The 20415-nt window shown below is 38.8% G+C and overlaps 1 protein-coding gene across 1 annotated transcript; it reads right to left on the reverse strand.

Moving 5' to 3' along the window:
* Positions 1 to 355: 355 nt before the first annotated feature.
* On the reverse strand, positions 356 to 18761 carry LOC108368357 (ubiquitin-conjugating enzyme E2 Q2-like; the record flags this gene model as incomplete). The annotated part of the gene is made up of 7 exons (XM_017623202.1): positions 356 to 877; positions 950 to 1028; positions 4414 to 4562; positions 4652 to 4943; positions 17278 to 17352; positions 17922 to 18185; positions 18594 to 18761. Coding segments are annotated over 7 exons (1059 nt in total), but the record flags the coding sequence as incomplete, so codon positions are not given.
* Positions 18762 to 20415: the final 1654 nt, after the last annotated feature.

Genomic DNA, 20415 nt, shown 5'->3' on the forward strand with positions numbered 1-20415 from the left:
TTTTAAGGTAGTACAAAAGACAGATTTCGATTCCAGGTGAGGGAAATTGCAACTAAAAATGTTTACATATGCATATATAGACAGACGACTGTACCTACATGCAAACAAATAAATTGAAATATATTATACATACATGTATTTATTTACACATATTCTTGATGAATTCTTCATTTTACCATCAATGCAACAATTATACAAAATGTATTTATTTTCTTTGTTTTTCAGTGCCTAACAAAATATTTTTTCTTCACCAAACAGTGATTGTAACACCAAAAGTACACTAATGACAGCTTAGTTAAACAACATGCATATACAGAAGGTTTTTGTTTTTGAAATCTTAAGCGCATACTCTTGGTATTTTCACAAAATCACAAACGAAAAATTTTAATACGTGTAAAAAATATTCAGTTCATTTACAAATATTGTGGCTGTTGGTTATATTCACCCTCACGTGTGTGGTATTGCTCACTATATCCTATAAACCATATCTAAACGTATTTAATATTTTATAAAGTAGTTTTAAAAATTATGTTTAAAAGTATGTATATATGTTATATTTGCGCTTTCTGCCAAGTGTTCACACATTTTTATGATTATTCGCTTACACCTTAATGTGTTCGCCTACATTTTTTCTAGTTTTCTTATATGCATAGTGCCTTTTTTATGTATACATGGATAGATTTGTTTGCGTTTTATATCAACTATAATTTAAGTATATTTAATGTTTATATTTAGTTGTGTTAAACCAAGGATGTGATAAAAACGTGTATTATATATTATGTATGACAAACTACTCGCTATATGTAAGGGTAGAGAAAAAATCTTCGAATGGCATACTGCGTTGCTTAGCCATCTTCCTTTGGCGGGGTGAACCAGCCTAATAGAGAAAAAAAGGAAAAAAATGTAAAATGATGATTACTGTTGCGTATGCAATTAATATTCGACGTACCATTCTTCTCGTGTATTTGCACCAGGGACTTGAAGCTCTGCTGTGCGCGTGCCAAGCTGTACTGACCCTGTGATAAGGCCTAAAGTTGGGATTTAGAATTCCAAAACAAAAAACAAAATAGCAAAATCTCAAAAATGACTTAGAAACTACAGTGGGTCGCCACAAAATCATTGAAGACAGTACTCATATTTGCATATTAATTACTAGGTTAAAGAAAGTAGGGATTTTTAAAATCGATATAGGCGAAGCCCTCCAGCCCGAGGTGTATAATATACACACAAAATTTTGTAATTACAGTCTAAAACCTGAACAAATTTTTGCGTCTTTCGAGCGTTCCAGTTTAAATGAAACTCGTTAGTGTTTTTGAATAGCAAGGAATTAAAGAAATGCAAGCTTTAAAATAAAACTCGACACGATATTTAGCTTTAAGAAATTACTAAAGCGTAGATAAAAATGATATAAACCCACAGCAGAGCAAATGCGAGACTGGCGATCGATTTTTGTCAGATTTGTTTTGACTGAGTCAAAGCTTGCTAAATAGTAGCTAATGATTTAGTACACGAGTTTAATACACCCATTCTCAGTTATCAATGAACATACTCACCTTAAGTTAACAGCTATTTGAAAAGTGACATTTATGCTAAGTTTCCTGTTTAAACTTTCTTGCAATCATGAAATGGGGTTGTAATGCAGTCACGGAAAATCAATCGAAATTTTGTGCATCGTACCGTGAAGATATTCTAAGAGACTAGTCGAATTGTCGAGCGTGAAAAATCGTGGTGTGGCCGCACAGTGCGAACGCCATATGCCGCCGTAAATCGAATTGATCGAAAGTAGCTACGCAAGCAGAAAATCATGGGCCGGGAAATGAATATAAACAAGGACAGCATGTCTCACATCAAGAAACGTGACTTGGGACTCAGCGCGTATAAAGCCGTCATCGATTCGCCATCAGTTAGCAAGTGGCGAAACGAACGAACTCAATGAGGTACAACCAAACTTGCTATCGTCTATCCGTGCTAGCTAACTTTGTTGTTGCTTTCACATGCAACATTTTTCGTTAAGCGACCGGAACTCAAACATAGCAAGCAGCGAATCGAACACGGCTTAAGACACACACCTTACTTACATAAGCATTGAAACAAAGGCGTAAGTAAAACTTTACAGCCTTGCTTCGACAGTACGACACACGGTCACACACTTAACTGTGAAAGAATTGTTCAATAAATAGAAGATAGTAGTGCGTATGCTCTGGTTAAAAATTCAAATTATATTTATAACCTGTCTGATCAAGGCGAATTTATATAAGATGGTGTTACTAGACCAGCTGATTTTGTGAATGTGTTTCGCCTCAAAGCTTAGAATGTCAAATTGAAATATTGTGTTTGCTCTTCCACACACACTCTTACAGATTTTGACAGTTTAAGCCGCAAAAGCAAAAACAAAGTACATGTAAATTTTTGTTTTTGTACTCCAGCTATCACACATGGTTCTGCGATTGATGACATTAATAACGCGGTGCTACAAAAAAGGTCATGAAATACACGCAAAACAAAACCTAGTGTGGGTTTTAGCTACGGTCGAGTACATCATGGAAACAGGACCCGTATAGTTCCTGAACCCTCCATTTTTTACACCAAAAACCCGTTATTTTCGTACTTGATGCACTTACGTATTAATAGTTTGACTATTTTCCATCCGATTTCAAAAGTCGAACAAGTTTTGAAGAGAGGATTTATAGACCTCTCAAACGATGTATGCATTCGCGTATTGATAATTTTTGATAACTATCAAAACTATTAGGTTTTGCTGTTCGCGTACACAAAAATCCAGCAAAGTAAGGGAAATTAAGAGATCAGACTGACATTTAATTTATATGAAAAGCTGCTAGTTTCTACTGGAAAAATATTTGCCAGCAATAAAAACGGCTGATCGAAGTCATCTGTTGGAAAAAAAAAGAATAATATTGAAAAAAAAGCTTTAGGCAAACTTGAAATCTACATTATTTTCATGTTTTCCGTTTTATGCTTTTGCATGTAAACAAAATTTCGATGAGCAAGTTGCAAGTTTTTGCAGGTTTTGCGTTCGCGTACTTTTGAAAGCATTTCTCTCCTTGAGGGAGAACAAATAAAAATTCATTTGAATTTTGCTGTTGCGAGTTTTCTGCTAGACGGATACGCAAATACACCTAATATATGGTAGACTTAGGGCCGCTGTTCAATGTCTGGTTATCACTACTTGCCGGTTAAACATCATTATCGACGTTTTCGACATCATGCATATAACATGTGATCGATAAAGCAGTCGTTGTACTTAACCAGAGCTTCTACCTCCGATTAGTGTTAATCAGACATTGAACAACCGGCCCTTAGCTTGTTGGGAGTTTTCATCGGTTAACATTTTTTCATATTTTCAACTTTAATCATCGCTATTTCAAAAATTTTTTTGAAAGTTGCCAAACGTGTGGTATTTATCTAAAAGAACATTTATTTTTGAATAAATTGATACCTCACCTAATGGAATTGCATAAAAATTGTCAAATTTCATACAGTCAGTTTGGATATACGGTGGAAGCCTCGAGCTCTTTTTAAAAGTTTACCAGTATCGTCATGGAGGACAACATTTTTTCCTGCTGATTACTTCTTTCCATTGGCTTAGTATCATCAGTTGATTCAAGGTTTTGGTGTCAATCTGGGCTTTGCCTAGGTTTTTAGGCTTCTCCAGTTGACCGAAGGCTCGATTTCATTTTAATTTAGAAGCGATCCATTAAATGTTGCACTACCTAAATATCGATTCTCTATTGATATTCAGCCCAATGACAATGGTTGAAAACAGTTTTCGATATATATTTGATTAAGCAGAAATGTTACGGCACATTCAATATGTTGGTCCACCTTAGTTTCTTCCTTATTTAAACGTCTTTTTTAACAATACGTCGATCTTTAGCATCGACATTTTCGGAAAAAAAGTCAATCGAACTAATTCTAGTTTACTTAGAATTAGGAGCTCATCACCTTAAAAATCTCACAATTCCTTCTTTTATGGTAGTAAAATTGTTTAATGGCTTGTCCCCTTTCAAACGCCATCTACCAAATTAACTTTTCTCAATCCAATATGTTTGGTATTTCAATTCACAGTATGACAAATCGCAAGACCTGCGAAGTTTTTCGTAGCTTCATTTCTAATTAAACCCTTAAAGCTGTGTTTTGATCCCACGCGCGACTGAAGCGAAACGTTTTCCTATTAACCGTATAGCTCCGCATATTATATGAGTATTTTTCTGCATACCCTCCCTTCTGTCGCTTTTTCGTATCATTGGAGTTTGGAATTAGAGCACAACGATTGTGCCGATTTTTCGTTACATTGATGCTCGCATTTATACTCAACCGAGCGCAAGAAGTTTTACTTCAAAAAAATTTGAATACTGTCCCTCAATGGCCATCCACTGTAAATAAGAGACTTACCTTTGTAGCGCCAAATTGTATTCTGGCTTTGCCTTTTACCAATGTTGCAGCTATTTGCATAATTACAGCTTCTACTGTGTAAGCGGAACTCCAGCCCTGTTTTGTTAACAATTCCATACAAATGGCACCGCCCACAAGTACATATCCGCCTGAAAAACAGAATAATATTCAATATTTAACACAATGAAGTATATTTTTATCCATTTATAATTTGCTTTAAACCTCTTCTCACACCTACCTGATATTATCGGATGCACAACTCGCACGAATGGCGGTTCAAATGGATAGGTTTCTTTGAAAATAATATTCAGCAATATGCTATCTTTGCCCTCCTTCTCCTTGAGCATGACCAAGTCGTTGTGTAGCGGACTATCGGGATCGACTGATTTCAGGCGTATATTCCATTCGTATATCGAATCGTTTACCAACTCTATAGAGTACATATTACTCTTAAAAGAATCGGAGCGGTAAATGTCACGCAGCTCCTTCATGAGACGGTCGGTCGCTTGTACGGAACCGGAAACTGAACCCTGTAGGTATTAGCAGTAGAAAGATAAATTAAATCAACGATGAAACTGCTGTGATCATGAAATTGCTTCTTGGATCGACCGATGAGCATAATATGATAACAATGAACTTCATAACATCGAGCCTGTAGGTATTCAATAACCTTTCTGAGTGGAGTAAAAAGTCATTGCGTATGTTTTTTATATTTTTTAATGTCGTTTATTTACATATCCATGGTCCTCTGCAACAAGGACACAATTCAAAACTAAAAAAAACCCTTACTACTGAATACCGGCATATCTCCTATCCTGGTCTAGTAATAATAATAGCTTCGTGTTTACACAATATCGTCGCCTGGGTAAAAGATTGTCGTATGTTAATTTCGATAGGTTGCGGGAAATCGCGATTGAAGTTTGCAATACAATTTCTCAAAAAGGCGAAGATAGATTTTCTCCAGTCTCTGAAAATGTGACTAGTTCACAAAAATTATTTAATTTTTAATGTTTATTGTTAATTAGTTTTGAGTTTATGAAGGATTTTTAATATCTCGGAAACTAAAGGAGATATCTAAAAACTGTAACATCAATCGAAAGACCTTATTTCAAAATATATAACTGCATCTAGAACTAAAAATCGTCAAAATGGCGCTTACGACAATCTTTTGCCCAGGCGACGATATGTTATCTATCGTTGGGCTGAGCTTCTCCTCCGATTTTTAGCGTACGCTTTCTAACCAGTACACCACAGCGACTGCTTAATAAAGGCTTAGTAAGGATTAAGACAACTCTTGCGCCCTCGTTCGCGCACTCTGAGCAACCCATGTGCGAGATGCGGTAACCATTCCGAGTGGAGCCTTGGGTCACAGCAGAAAGAGAGGGAGCTTCGGCGTGGCCACTCCGACTTATTCAGTTTAAGGGCTCACAGAAGTCTGCAGCGTCTGTTCACCGGATGTCTGTCTTGGAAGAAGCGGCTCGCTATATAAAAGCGTATTCTGTTGCGAAACCACCCCAGTCCCACCATTGGTTTGTTCGCTGGTTTTGCCACCCGCCACGTAAAAACTCCTTGAAGTGAAGAACAAAAACAAAGCCTTTCCTTCTGATGACGGCCACGGCAAACGTTTAAAGCAGAGGTGCTCAACAAATTTAAGTTACTGAGCCAAACGACAACAACGTCAATATCAATTAAAACAGCATGGTTCTGGGAATTGCAAAAACCCCTCTAACAAATCAATGATACAAGCATACAACTGAGCAAATGCAAGCCAACTCGAGGCAGCTGTGAGTAAATGTCGATCGATTTGTGTCCTGTTAGTTTTTACTGAGTCAACTTTTGTTCGTTTGTTTTACTGTGGTTTTTGCAACTGCGCCAAAGTGAGCGACAGTGATGTTGTGAGCCAACTGAGCCAATCGACTGGATGAGTACCCCTGCTTTAAAGGACCACGACCCTTAATGGGAAAGGTGCCTCTGCCCGGCTGGCTGATGTCTTCGTAAGGACAAAAGCTGATATCACCGCCATCTAAGAAATGCTTTGGACGGGGCAAGGCAAGCAATGTCTGAGGCCTTGCGACGTCTACTACAGCTTCCATGTAAAGGAGCCCAAATTCGGTGTTGGATTTGTGGTGGGAGACTCCTTTGCCGAACACTGTTGTTGTTGTTGTTGTTGTAGCGGCTACAACAGCTCCGCCCAGAACACTTAATATCTCAGTCGTTGTCGTCAAGCTCCACTAACGGAAGCCCTAAGAAGCGTGCAGCCTCAAAGGGTCGGTTCACAGGGACAAAGGCGTTAGGGTTGTCGGGTTTTACGAGCATACGAAGAGATGTTTCGAGTCATCGGGTGTCTCTCCGCATGCCGCACAATCATTTGGCACATCTGCGTCTTATCTGCTCAGGTATGAGTTTAACCTGCTGCACTAGCCAGAGCGAAGTTGGGCTATTGTGGTTCTAGTCTCTCGAGGCAGATGAAGATCCGTCTCGTCAATGTCCGGTGGTTGTGCGCCTAGAACGGCATTCACAGGTCTGGAGTCTACATAACTCGAGACTGACTCCGTGTGAATGCGGCTCAGAGCCTGTCGATAAGCTGACGGGTCTAGAGGTTGTTTAATAACCTCTGGACTTCGTTCGTCAGTTCGTAGAGATGCCTCATAACCTGCTGGGCGAGGGCTCTTCTGCAAGCAGTTGTCTACTTGGGTTACCACGTCTATGGCTCCCAATAAGAAACTGCTTGCAGAGCATTGTGTTATGCTCCTTGACTGGGAGCATTTTCGACTCGTAGTGCAGGTGGTGTTCTGGCGACATCAGGAGGCATCCAGTCGCTGTCCGTAGTGCGGTGTTTTGTGTAGTCTGCAGCTTCAACCACTGCGTTCTACTAGTACCCGGCGACCACACTGGTGCTGCGTAGTTTAAAACCGGCCGGCCTATTGCCTTGTATGTTGCAGGCAACGTTTCTTTGTCTTTGCCCTAAGTTCAGTCGGCTAGGGACTTGAGGACCTTGTTGCGGCTCTGTACTTTGTTGACAATAGCGCTTGCGTGCGCAAAGAAGGAGAGCAGACTGTCGAAGGTTACTCCGAGTGTTTTGGGGCTATTCACCGTCGGAATTGGTGTATCAACGACGTGAATCCTTCGTCCAGGTAGTGAACAAGGTCGCAGAGGATTTTGTAGGGGAGCGGGTTAGGCTCCTTGCAGTGAAGAAGCGAGAAAGCTCGGAGAGATACCCGTTTACTTTCTAACACAAGTCATCTATTCCATTCCCAGACGCCATGATCGTGCAATTGTCGGCGTAAGAGACAATCGCGATTCCCTCTGGTGGTTGAGGGAGCTTTGAAATGTAAAAGTTAAACAGTAGTGGGGAAAGGACACCAGCGTGTGGAACCCCTGTCTTATTTTTCTGAGTTTGCTCGATTTGTCTCTAAACAGTACTGACGAGTGTCGACCACTCAGATAATTCGCCGACCACCGTTTGAGCCTCTGTGGGGGAGAGGAGGCCTCTATGTCTTCTAGTAGCGTGGAGTGTCTGACGGTGTCAAACGCCTTTGACAGGTCCAACGCTACTAGAATAATTCTCTCACAGGGACGGTTGCGGTTAAGGCCTCGTGTTATCTGTGTGTTTATGGCGTTAAGTGTTGCTGTTGTACTGTGCTATTTACGGAAACCATGCTGCTGTTTCGCTGGGGTCAGGTGGTTCGTGAAATACAGGAGCAGCAAGGCCTCTAGTGTCTTCGGGCGATAAGATTCTCCTTGTTGGCTGGTTTCCCCGGTTTGAGCAGTGGGACCACTCTCCCCATCTTCCATATGTCTGGGATGATGAGAGCGGCCATTGACATATTAAGGACCTCCGTTAAGTACGCTACTCCCGCAGGACCCAAATTTTTCAGCATCAACATGCATATTCCGTCGGGACCCATGGCTTTGGAGGCTTTCGCCTTCCCGATGGCCACCTGAACTTGACCGCTAGTGAAAGCAAGCCTTCTAGTAACTCGACGCTTGGTATTGTCCGCCGGAGGATGCAGTATGAACTGCCGGCTAAAATAGTTCGCGCGTCGCTCCGGGTCCGGTTGACTAAAGCTTACTCAAACCAGAGGTCAAGTTACAATTCTTCAGATGCTCTTCCTACTTTTTCCGCTTATGTACGTTCACAAGCTGCCGAATCTCCGCATTGAGATCCCTGATACGGGGATTTCCGGGACCGGCCTGACGAAGGTTGCCACGTTCATCGGCTAGAACAGCCGCTTCAGCAGGGAAGTTTGGACGGAGGTCCGTGATGCATCCTGCCGGTACGAAGCGAGCTGCAGCAGCAGTGACAACCCTGCGGAACTTACGTTCACCAAAGTGGACGTCGGTTGGTGTGGGAAGCGCAGCGAAGGTGCTCTCAGTAAATTCCGTGAAAGCCTTTCCAATCAGCTTTAGAAAAGTTGATATGGTCCGGTGTTCCGCGAAAGCAAAGTCGGTTGGTTTAACGATCGACATGCTATGGGCAGATGGTCTGATGCCAAAGTCAGCATAGGTCGCCATGATACGCTGTTTATAATTAAAGTCACATACTACCATACGTATTTCACCTCTGAGGAGCGCACCTATATCAGGGTGATATCCTGCCCGGCAGCAAGTGACAGGGGGTATGTAAACGTTAAATATTTCTGACCCGATAGCAATGCCCTGACATTCTAGGGTGGTATCCCTCCGGTCGATAAGACGATACTGCACGGTATGGTGCGCGATAAACGCTAAGCCACCGCCATTTTCTCGCTCGCGATCTCGACGGTGTACGTTGTATGCGGCACAATTCAAAAATATTGAATTGCTGTGAAACTTCGTCTCTTGGACCGCAGCTATCAATATACCATGCCTTCCCATGGAGGTTGCCGCCCTGTGGTGGTAGTGGATTGCGTCGCAATTGGGGTTTGCGCAACACGGGCTCTCGAAGTTCCTCGTCCAATCTCGCGTGGTGCGCAGACCTGAACATGTCCCAAAGTGGCACCAGCCAAGGCAGGTGTTGCACTTGACTGATGTCACGTTACGGAATATCCTGGTCTGACATATCGTGCAGATTGTAGAAGGAACTAGGAGTTGTTAGCGGCGGCGTGTGTGGTGGTGCAGTTGTGTCTGTTGTGTGGTGTGTCGTGGTTGTGGTGTGGTCTATTGTGTTGTTGTGTTGTGTTGCTGTGGTTTGTATTGAGCTGCTCAGGTGGACTGGGGTTAGCCGTTAAGGCTGCTCTGTTTGAGCAGCAGGGGGCCACAAAGAATTTGGTCCACTGCCGATGGGTCCGTAGTCCAGAGCAGACTCTGAGGTGACCCAACCCGTCGCTAACATTCCACTTGACTGAGGTGGAGTTGTGGCGTAGTCGTCTCTGCCATACACATATGTAGCAAATGTTGCCCTATGGGCGAACAACTTCTGAGATACTTTGCCGACCTAAAAGGCGTTAGATAGCCGAAACAACAGCCCTTGGTCGGGTAAAACCCGGGTACTGTCGTTCACCCCGGTGAACGAGCGTCTAGCCACAAGCCGCATCAAAGCGAGATTCTTCAACATCTCGCTCATTTACGCCCGTGCCCCGACGGAAGAGAGGTATGAGGGATGAAAAAAAAATTTGCATCGATAACTTAAAGTTGTGCCACACACTGGCTAGATGCGTCGTCTATGTGCATTCTTTCATATATGTATGTACCATTTTTACCGTTATATATTTTTAATCTACTCGTTTATTCCATCGGGTATTCATGCTTTATTTAAATTTAAAAAATTAAATTACTAAACCATTTTTTTTGCCTTTGTAATAATAATAATAATAATAATAATATGTAAGTTTTGAAAAAAGGTTTTGAACGAACCATTATATCACATTCCTGGGCAAGCTCTGGAGGAATATTTTCGGTACTAAACCTTATTAAAACAAAATATCGAAATTAGTTTCATACAGAAAAAGTGTCATCGTTAATTAAGAAAGAGATGTTCCTTAATATCATAACTTTAAGACACTCACATATTGACTACATTTGACTATTTATTTATTATTTTTTAATTTTAATTCTGTATAGTTTATTTCTTAACATAAACGGTATGAAAATACGTTTAATTCTTTGAACAACATTAAAAAAATCGACAGACTTTCGTAAAAATTTCGAGCTTTCTATTTCAATTTTAACTTTTAATATTTTGCAATTTTTTAGCTAAAGTAGCTGGGATTTACCGTTGATGTGTGGCATATTTTTGACGACGTCGGTCATTTTCTTGCATATTATCTAAGTATGTTGTAAGTAAGATTTTTTTGAATGAAGAAAATGAGCAACACGTTCATCAAAAAAAAAGACAAAAATTAAAAATCAACGCAGCAATGTATTTTAAGCTTGCACTTTATTTAAATTGATCGGGCTACAAAACTGCATGCTCAAAATACGTATTTCTAGGAAATCTAATTAAAAAGCTTTACGAAATTTTTTTGATATTTTTTAATATTGCGCAAAGATTGAACCATGGATTTATACGGGGTTTGTTAAAGTATAAACTGCATAATTAAAATTAAATAATTTTAAGATAAATGGCCAATATTTTTAATATGTGCGTGTCGTAAAGTTTTGATAAGCACTTGAAATGCCATTAAAATGTCAAGTTTTAGTACTGAATTCAAAGAAGATCTCTCTTTTATCCATTCATATTAACTTAAAAAAAAATTTTTAAGAAGTGTGCCTTAAAATATGTACATACACATTTATGTTAAAAGTGTAAAATATGTAAAAGTACCTACATAAACTTTCCCATGAATACCATCAAATCATTGGTCTTGAAGGGAATCCATGTATGCATGCATGCATATGATCAAATTAAAAAGTCCAGCCTAGTGTACTTCGCAAAAGGTGTGAAAAGACTAGTATGTATAGGTTCAATATTCAAATGCATAATCCACCAACCGCATAAGTTACAAGGTCTTATCGAGGGTATTGTGTGAAAGACTAAAGCCTGCCGTAAATGAACTGATTGGGCCTTATCAGTGTGGCTTTAGACCTGGCAAATCCACCATAGACCAGGTATTCACAATACGCCAAATCTTGGAAAAGACCCGCGAGAAAAAGATCGACACTCACCACCTATTTGTCGACTTAAAAGCCGCCTTTGACAGCACTAAAAGCAGTTGCCTATACGCCGCTATGTCTGAATTTGGCATCCCCTCAAAACTCATACGGCTGTGTAAAATGACGTTGAGCAATACCACCAGCTCCGTCAGAATTGGAAAAGACCTCTCCGAGCCGTTCGCCACAAAACGGGGTTTCAGACAGGGCGACTCCCTTTCATGTGACTTCTTTAATCTGATGTTGGAGAAGATAATAAGAGCTGCAGAACTGAACCTCTCAGGAACAATTTACTACAAGAGCGTGCAACTGCTGGCCTATGCCAATGACATCGACATCATCGCACATAGGGGTATTTGAACGATTTAGGCGGCCAAAAACCAATTTGACAAAATGTTGAAGGAAACTTAAAAAATTGGTCACATTCGATAGAGAACATTCCAAGTAATATTTCTCAGCCCCTCACTTTTCTAACTTGCACAGCGAACGCTCACCGTTGACCCGAAACAGAATATTCTAACGCTGCTTATAAAAAAATGTTCGCTCTCCAGAAAGATCGTGACGGTTTTAAGTTAATATTTTCATTTTTTCATTGTATTCTTAAAATGTAGTGATGGATCCGCATACAGAAGGTAATAGTGCATTTAAGCGTAAATATTTTTTAATCATTTTATTATGCAAAAGTTTAATTTAAAGTTAACGAAAATGGCGGGTTTCAACGAGTCTTTTTTGTTAATTTTTGTAAATATTAAGGAATTTCTTGCATCCCCGGGAGAGATCGCGTTATTATTCTTTGTTCAATTGAATGTTTAGAAATTTGGCTAATACAGTGTCAAAACATTGCCCGCAGAAAATGGCAGATAAGTGGTATTTCTTTACTTAGAAAATGTATTAAGAAAAAATCTAAAAATGCAACTACTATATAGTAACACTACTTTAGATCTATTTTAACACTAAAATTAAACTTTTTAGATGAATTTGAGGCCGCTGCAAATCTGCGGGAATGTAAGGCGAACCCAACTGTGTTATATATTTCGGAATAAACATTTGTTTTCCTTTACATTGGTTTTATACAAGTGATGATCAAAGAAATAGTTTTGGGTATACAAGAGTTTAAATTTAGATAAATGTCAATTTAGATAAGTCTACGATATTTTAGTAAATATTGTATCCAAATTGCTAAAAATTGGTATGTTAAGTAAAATTTTGGAACAAAATAGGATTATTATTAAATTTTTAGGAAGTGGGAGTGGCCCCGCCCACTTATGATGAAATGCTGTATCTCAGTATCCGCTTCACTAATCCGTACCAAACTCGGTATGAGCCTTGCTTAGGCTATATCTAACATAACTGCTAAAAATTCTTGATGATTGATTGATTCTTGGCGATAACCACGCTCACTTCACAGAATCAATACCTACAGAGGCTAATTCACTCAAAATCGATTCTTGGAATAACCTCGTGGCGTGGCGCCGCGCACTTTTGACCACAAATGTATATCTCGGTAACCGATTTATCAATTTGTACCAAACTCGGTGCACTTAATAACTTTGGTATGGCAAGGCAATGCGTTGAAAATACGAAAACTCCGATATTTCAGTAATTGTGGACGCTAATATACTCCACGTTAATACTTACAAAATTCTCTTAACAATAAATAAGACTGTTATTATTACAAAAATGTAGTTTTATTACATTGGGTGCGTTCGAGCTATGTAATAATTCCCGCAATATTGCAGACTTGTTGCTTTCCTGATGACATGTTGCTGATGCTCAACTGAAAATTTTCTAAACTGCTGCAGAAATTGCGCAGTAAAAATTTTGCTGTTGCTTTTCCCAATAATGAGTAACTAATTATCAAAATTTTGTTCCTGGAACGCTTGATGTAGGCAGAGTCACCCAAATTTTCGCGTAGAACGTGATACTCTTTCATAAAAAGTAACACTGCCGCATTAATTGCACCTCGAATACACTCATTTCTTACCTATACTGTGATACATATTTGAATTATTTAATTCCTTAATTTAAAGTTGAATTTGATTTTTTAAACCCTGGGAGGTTGCTTAGAGATAAAGCCTTTTCAAACCCATTTCCATTGATACCCATATTTCAGCAATTCATTTAACTAATTGAACATAATTTTCTAACGGGTGGCAACTCTGTTAATGTCTTAAGCTATATATACTTGATTTTAAACATTTACAATTCTATATGTCAAAGCACGTCTTTTCTAAACATTTCGAGTTGAAATATTCATAAAAATAATTTTGGCCGCATAAATCGGCTAGATACCCCTATGTGCATCGGTAACAAAAACTGCGAAGTCAGAACAAGTTGGACAAGGAAGGAAGGACAAAGTGAATGGGTGTGGTAGTAAAAGAGGACAAGACGAAGTATCGCCTGTCATCAAACAGCACATTCGCGGCGTTTACTTGGGAACCAGCATTAACACCGATAATAATGTCAGCATGGAAATCCAAAGCAGAATCACTCTTGCCAACAAGTGTTACTTTGGACCGAGTAGGCAATTCAGGACTAAAGTCCTCTCTCGACGAACGAAAACCACCGATGAGGCGGCTCTTGGAGTATTCGAGAGAAAGATTTTGAGGAAGATTTATGGCCATTTACGCGTTGGCGACGGCGAGTACCGCAGACGATGGAATGATGAGGTGTATGAGCTTTACAACGACATGGACATAGTGCAGCGAATTAAAATACAGCGGCTCTGCTGGCTTGGACACCGACGCTCCAGCTCGGAACCCGCTGGTAGTTGCGGCTAGTAGCAGAGGAAGAGGGAGGCCCCTACTGCCATGGAAAGACCAGGTGGAGAAGAACTTGGCTTCACTTGGCATGAGTTTGCACAGAAGAAAAACGACTGCCGTGCTTTGTTGAACTCGGCCAAAATCACTTAGGCGGTTACAGCGCTAAATAAGAAGAAGAAGGATTAGACAAGGAGGACCATGAATATATAAGCATCAATGGTCAATCAATGATATATTCTCCGCTTTGTTTTATATTTATTGGTGAATAACTTAGAGTTACCGATTTACCACCTAATTTGAATCAGCGTTGGGCAAATTTTAATTGTAAGGAAAATTAACAATTAGAATTAGAACAAAAGATCTTGGGAACTAATAGCCTTTCAAAAGACGAACCTTAGATTTGTAACAGGGATACGCTGGGGATTAGTGCAGACGAGTTGTGTCGGTACTGCCATATGCCACCAGAACCCCCACTGCCTCTGCCCATAGAATGCGAGAAGGCTAATACACCTGGGAAGGATGTGGCCAGAGTTAACTCATATTTACTCTCTACCGCCCCGGAAACTTCTGGGATTCATCAGAGCACTAGGGCTGAAAGCACAATAGACCTAATGTCGCAGGACACATCCTCTAATCTAGCCGCAATTTCTTTATAAAGTTCTAAGAATGGTCGGTTTAACAAACGTATGTGCTCTCGCTGTGTTTATCGTAATGGCTGCCCTATCTTGCCAAGCCAACACACAAATATTAGTTGAAAGCGGAGGAACTTTGTAGAAATTAAAGTGTCAGCGAGATTACGCGAACTTTAATGACACCCTGCTCAATCTACGGCTAATGTACCTCGTATCTATTTACAAATTATTATTTCTACTCCCCAAGAGAAAAGTGAAGCTTATTCCCGCTAACTTCGATGAAGACCCGAGAGCCTGACCCAGAGTCAGTTTTGGAGCCATCAGTGAAGATTCGACAACGTGTGAGTCCGAGCTCAGTGCTGGTATTAACCCAGCATTCAGCCTCAGGGAACTCAACATTATAGAATCCCTTCAACAAAGGTAATGGTGGCGTACTATCCTGTGGCATTGAAAAGACACAAGTGCTCAGATCTTTGCCGCCAGAAATGTCCGCCTCACCCCACTCAGTGTTATACCAACATCCGTTTCTTTATAGCCTGCAGGTGACCTTTAAGGCTTCCGCACGTATGAAGGCACAAAGTGACGGTAAGTGCCGCAGTGCCGCAGTGCATCAAGAGCAGCGCTAGGTGTTGTAGAGAAAGCTACCGTACAGCACATGGCAATAGTTCTTTGAAGTTTAGCAAGCAGACCTCCCACGCTATTGATTGAGAGCCTGCAGGGCTGATCATAGAGGTATAAATCCAGAGGATTCCCTTTGGTGAAAGACCGCACATTTTGCCAAAGAAGTCTTGATTTTTGAGAATTTTTTTGTTGAAGGTGTTTCGCAGTTTTGCCATTCAAAGTATTTTTCGATTTTTGTTTTGCATGGAAACAAATGCGTGAAAAAATCAAAAAAATCATTCCTAGGTACTCATACTTGTACTTTATTGTACTAAAATTTAACGGGCTACAAAACTGCATACCCGAAAAAAATCTAAAAAATCTGGAATAAATAGTTGAATAATTTCATGAAAATTAATTGGATTTTTCCTGAGTTTTGCACAAAGTCTAGAAACCATACTTTTATGCTTTTTTTAATTGAATTGTTGCATATATTGTGAAAAATTCTCTGTGCCAATACTTTTTGCCGTGTGTCTATATTCAGCTGAATATTAAAATTAATCATTGCACATACAGTGGCGGTCAAAGGTGGATGAATGGTGTTTCGTATTTAATATTTATAATGTTTTTCAAGTTATAATTTGTTTGATATTTTTTACAAAAATATCTGTGTTCATATGGAATTGTAGCTTATGTCGAATGGCTGGCTTTAGTATAATGCCGCATTCGCAGCATACGATTGCGAATGACTCACTGGCGCCGAGCCGTTGAAGAACTTTGGGCAAATAAATGTGCAAGAAATTGTTCCGATACTGGCAAGTCAATATTCTTATTAAGTCTCATCAAAAAATTCCTTGTGGTTTAAAGTATAAAGGGAATGCCGCATTATACTAAAGCAAGCTTCTCGACATAAGCTCCTATTTCATACGAACACAGATATGGGTTCATGCTTTTCCAAAAATTATATAAATCACACTTTCAAACTTTATACAGAATTTAGAAAAAAATCCACAAATTTTTGTCTAATGGCGTTTTTGTTGTGCTTAGAGGGCAATGAGAAGGTTAACATTTTTCGGTGAAAACGAATACGCCATAATTTCGAGCTTTTTACCCAGAATTTTTTAAGTTTTCGTCGGCTAAAAACAAGCGTTGATTTTTAATAATTTTCTTTTCTTTTTTTGCTGAAGTCGTTTTGAACTTTTTTCCACATAAACATGAATTTTTTGAGGAAGAATATGCGCAAGATCTTTTGCGAAAAAAAATAAAAAACTCAACGTCAGTTTTCCTAAAGTTCGCTTTTTGTATGAAAAAACGGTAAAAGCCGTAAGCAAATCAATCAATGCTTATAACTGTATACCCAAAAGATTTACAAAAATTCTGTTTAAAGAGCCCGAAATTTAGATAAAAATTTATGGGATTTTTCTAAATTCTGTATAAAGTTTGAAAGTGTTATTTATATGATTTTTGTTAAAGCATGAACCATATTTTTATAAACAAAATATCAAAAACATTGTAAATATTAAATAAATACGAAACACCATTCATCCATTTTTGATCGCAACTGTACATCCTGAAAATGAGAACGCGTTAATTATACCATACATAAAAGATTAGATTCCGCTCTCTTCAGTTTAAGCTTCCAAATGGCACTACATAATGAGAGCACATGATTTCAAAAATTATTGGCACTCCATTAATACTGTATTAGAATTGCAGTTCTCAATATACCTCTTTTTAGGGCACCTCATCGCTTCGATTTAAAAATAGAACACAAATTGTGTTGCATCTACCTCACTCACCTTTAAATAGTCTTGTCTTTGACTTTGTCGCAGTCTTTCTAATGTGGCCAGGTGTTCAACTTCCATTTCATCCTTCTGTGAAATAAAAACCAACACACAATTATTTCAAATAGCGAAATGCACACATTTGTATTTACATACATATGTACATAACCGTGGGCCGAAAATATGCTTTTTTAGAATTTCCATTGGTAATAGCAAAGATTTGGTTCAATATGCTATAAAAACAATCTGTATGAAATATGATAATTTTTGGTAAATACATTTCTTAGGCTCGCCCAAGTCCATCAAAGTTCAAGGTGCCCAAAAAAATTAAAAATTAATAACTACATTAATTAGTTAACTTTTTTTACTAAAATTGCAGTATTTTCGAAAGTATTAGTCCTACAAAATTTCGTATATGGGCCTTTTTTGTAGAGAATGGAAGTAAGCTAAGAATCATTTTTTTTAGCACTTGAACTTTGATGAACTTGGTCGGGCCTAAGATATTGACCAAAACTTGTCATCTTTCACACAGATTGTTTATAGAGCATTATTAATCGCATTTCTGCTATTACCAATCAAAATTCGAAAAAATCAGATTTTCGGCCCACGCTAATGTACATACATAAACTAAAACTAAATTTAGCTATCTTTGTAGTTACCTCAACTTTATTCGCGCTGCGTCCGTCATCCATTTCCAATGGCAGATCTTCGTCACCCTCACTCTCTTGCTCGCTCTCGCAAATCAGATCCTCCACCTCATCTTGGTCAGAATCGATGTCCTCGATTTGGTGCTGCGCTGCGGGCTGTTGATGCAATGGTGACGCACTTGGAGGTGGCAATTGAAACGGTATGGTGAGGTTATCGATATCGGGTGGCAGTGGGACATTGTGCAGGCGGCACAGTTCACGTAACAATATGCCAACCTATGAACGAACAAACAAACCAACAAACAAGCATGTGTAAACAACAAGTGCATAACTGCATTATAAACCAAAACTGATAAAACAAACAAATAAACAAACAAGCCAACGGAGCCATCGAACGAAATAAAAATAAAACACCAACGCTATCGGAGTGTTGCTGTTGTTGTTGCATTGTCGACACCCAGCACAGCTGCTACCGCTGGGGCTTTGCTTTTTAATAAATTTTTATATTTTTGCTCTATTTCGTGCACTTGTACTAAAAGTATGTAGGTATGCATGTGGCTACGTGTGTGTTTAAATGGGTTAACGTTTCTGTGAACGGTGTACGGTTGGTGCTGTCACTATGGCCATGACGTGTAAGTAGGCGCTACTGGTGGTCTGTGTGAATTTGCTACTAAGTTCACTCACCTGATTTATAACATGATTATCACGTCCATTCGTATTGCTGAGTATTTGTACGGCATTTGTTACGCTTGTCTCTTCACTCTCTGCAAACCAAACGGGTGGCGAGGATGGATACGTTTCCTGGAAATAAGAAAAGATTTTGTATTTTAGTAATGCGAAAACCAAATTTGCCTAACGAGAAAATGCTAATACATAATAATGAATGTTTGCAAAACTTTCATAAACGGCATGAAGTAAACAACGATTGCACCTGGACATCGTAAATTGCCAAATTAGAAACATAAACTAAGCGTAAAAATATTAAGTCAGAATTTATTTTGATGTATTTACAATTTGAAATAAGGTGCTATTTAGGACCACGAAAATTAATTTAGGTGCTTTTGAAATATTCTACTATAAGCGAAATCGAATTTCTTGGAAACGAATTGAGCACCTAAATTAATTTTGGTGGCCTTAGATAGTCCCTAAGAAGCATTTAATGTATCAATAGGGTGACATGTCGTGAGACAGAGTCATTCTTAGACATCATCTAACATACGATTTTAGATGAGCATTTAGGCATTAAGAAGATTTTATATTGGACATCGCATAGTTTGACATTTAATCAAATAAAATACTCTGGTATATATTCCCGTTGGCGTTGTCGTTTCGAAAAAGAAATAAAAACGAAAATTAGACATCACCTTTGGTGTTATCGACATTTATCGCAAACGTATCGATATTCTTCATAACGAACAACGAACCGTGAATCGTGAATACTCTGTTTAGGTATATAAATTCACTTAAGCAAAGTAAAACTGTTAATGCTGAATGATACACAACCATTTGTAGTCTTCGCAGAATGCGGAAAAAATAAACCAACGTTGGAAAACCACCCTTCGCCAGGACAATGCATATCCCACAGTAGCTCATATAAAAGCGGGTTTGCACGCTAAAAGCGTGGAATGACTGAATTACATCCCTGATTTGACACCAAGGACGTCTTCTTGTTCCGTACGCTAGTCTTAAGTGTTTGTCCGAGCTTCTATGCTGACAAAGATATAAAGATATTGGCTGCACCATTAAACGTCAATTGCCTTGCAAAGGTATAAAGCATTCGGCCTATCACTGAAGCCAGCCCAGTCTGATTTTCGTGACTATTTAGGACATAGTTGTGTACTAGGTGGGGTTCTCAGGGCATGTGAAGAGGTCATGTGGGAACTCTCCACATGCCGGGCATTGGTTGGGTACATCCTCATTAATTCTGCTCAGGTATGAGTTTAGTCTGCTGCAATAGCCAGAGCGAAGTTGGGCTTCGCAGAAATGAATTCGTTTCGTTCGAATAAAACGAAATGCATTCAACAAAAAATTGATTTATTCGTTTATGGAACAACAAAACCGTTCGAAAATAAAAACTTAATATCATTTGAAAAAAAAAAACAAAGTTACACTGGCGATCAAAACTGAGGGCATGGAGGTTTTTTTTTAAAGTAAAGTTTTGTGTTACATTATATAAAAATATGTTTCATGCTTTAGACAAAACCATAAAATTAATTCAAACTTTCAAACATACAAACTCTAGAAAAATTCAACAAATTTCCCAAAAAAATGTTGGGAATTTTTAATCTTAATTCTTGGATATGCAGTTACATGGCTTTGATACTTTTATGCTGATGTTTTTTTCCATACAAAGATGAATTTGAAGCAAATGCGCAACAACGTTTGCAAAAAAAAAATTCAAAAAATCAACGCCAGTTTTTATAAGTTCAAAATTTTGTTTAAGTTCAAAATTTTGATTGAAATTTGTTGCATTCTTCTAAAATTTGTATTAAGTTTGCAAGTTTGA

This window comes from Rhagoletis zephyria, unplaced genomic scaffold (assembly GCF_001687245.7).
Source record: "Rhagoletis zephyria isolate East Lansing unplaced genomic scaffold, Rhagoletis_zephyria_1.1 Rzeph_scaffold_03086, whole genome shotgun sequence".
NCBI classification, from domain to species: Eukaryota; Metazoa; Arthropoda; class Insecta; order Diptera; family Tephritidae; genus Rhagoletis; species Rhagoletis zephyria.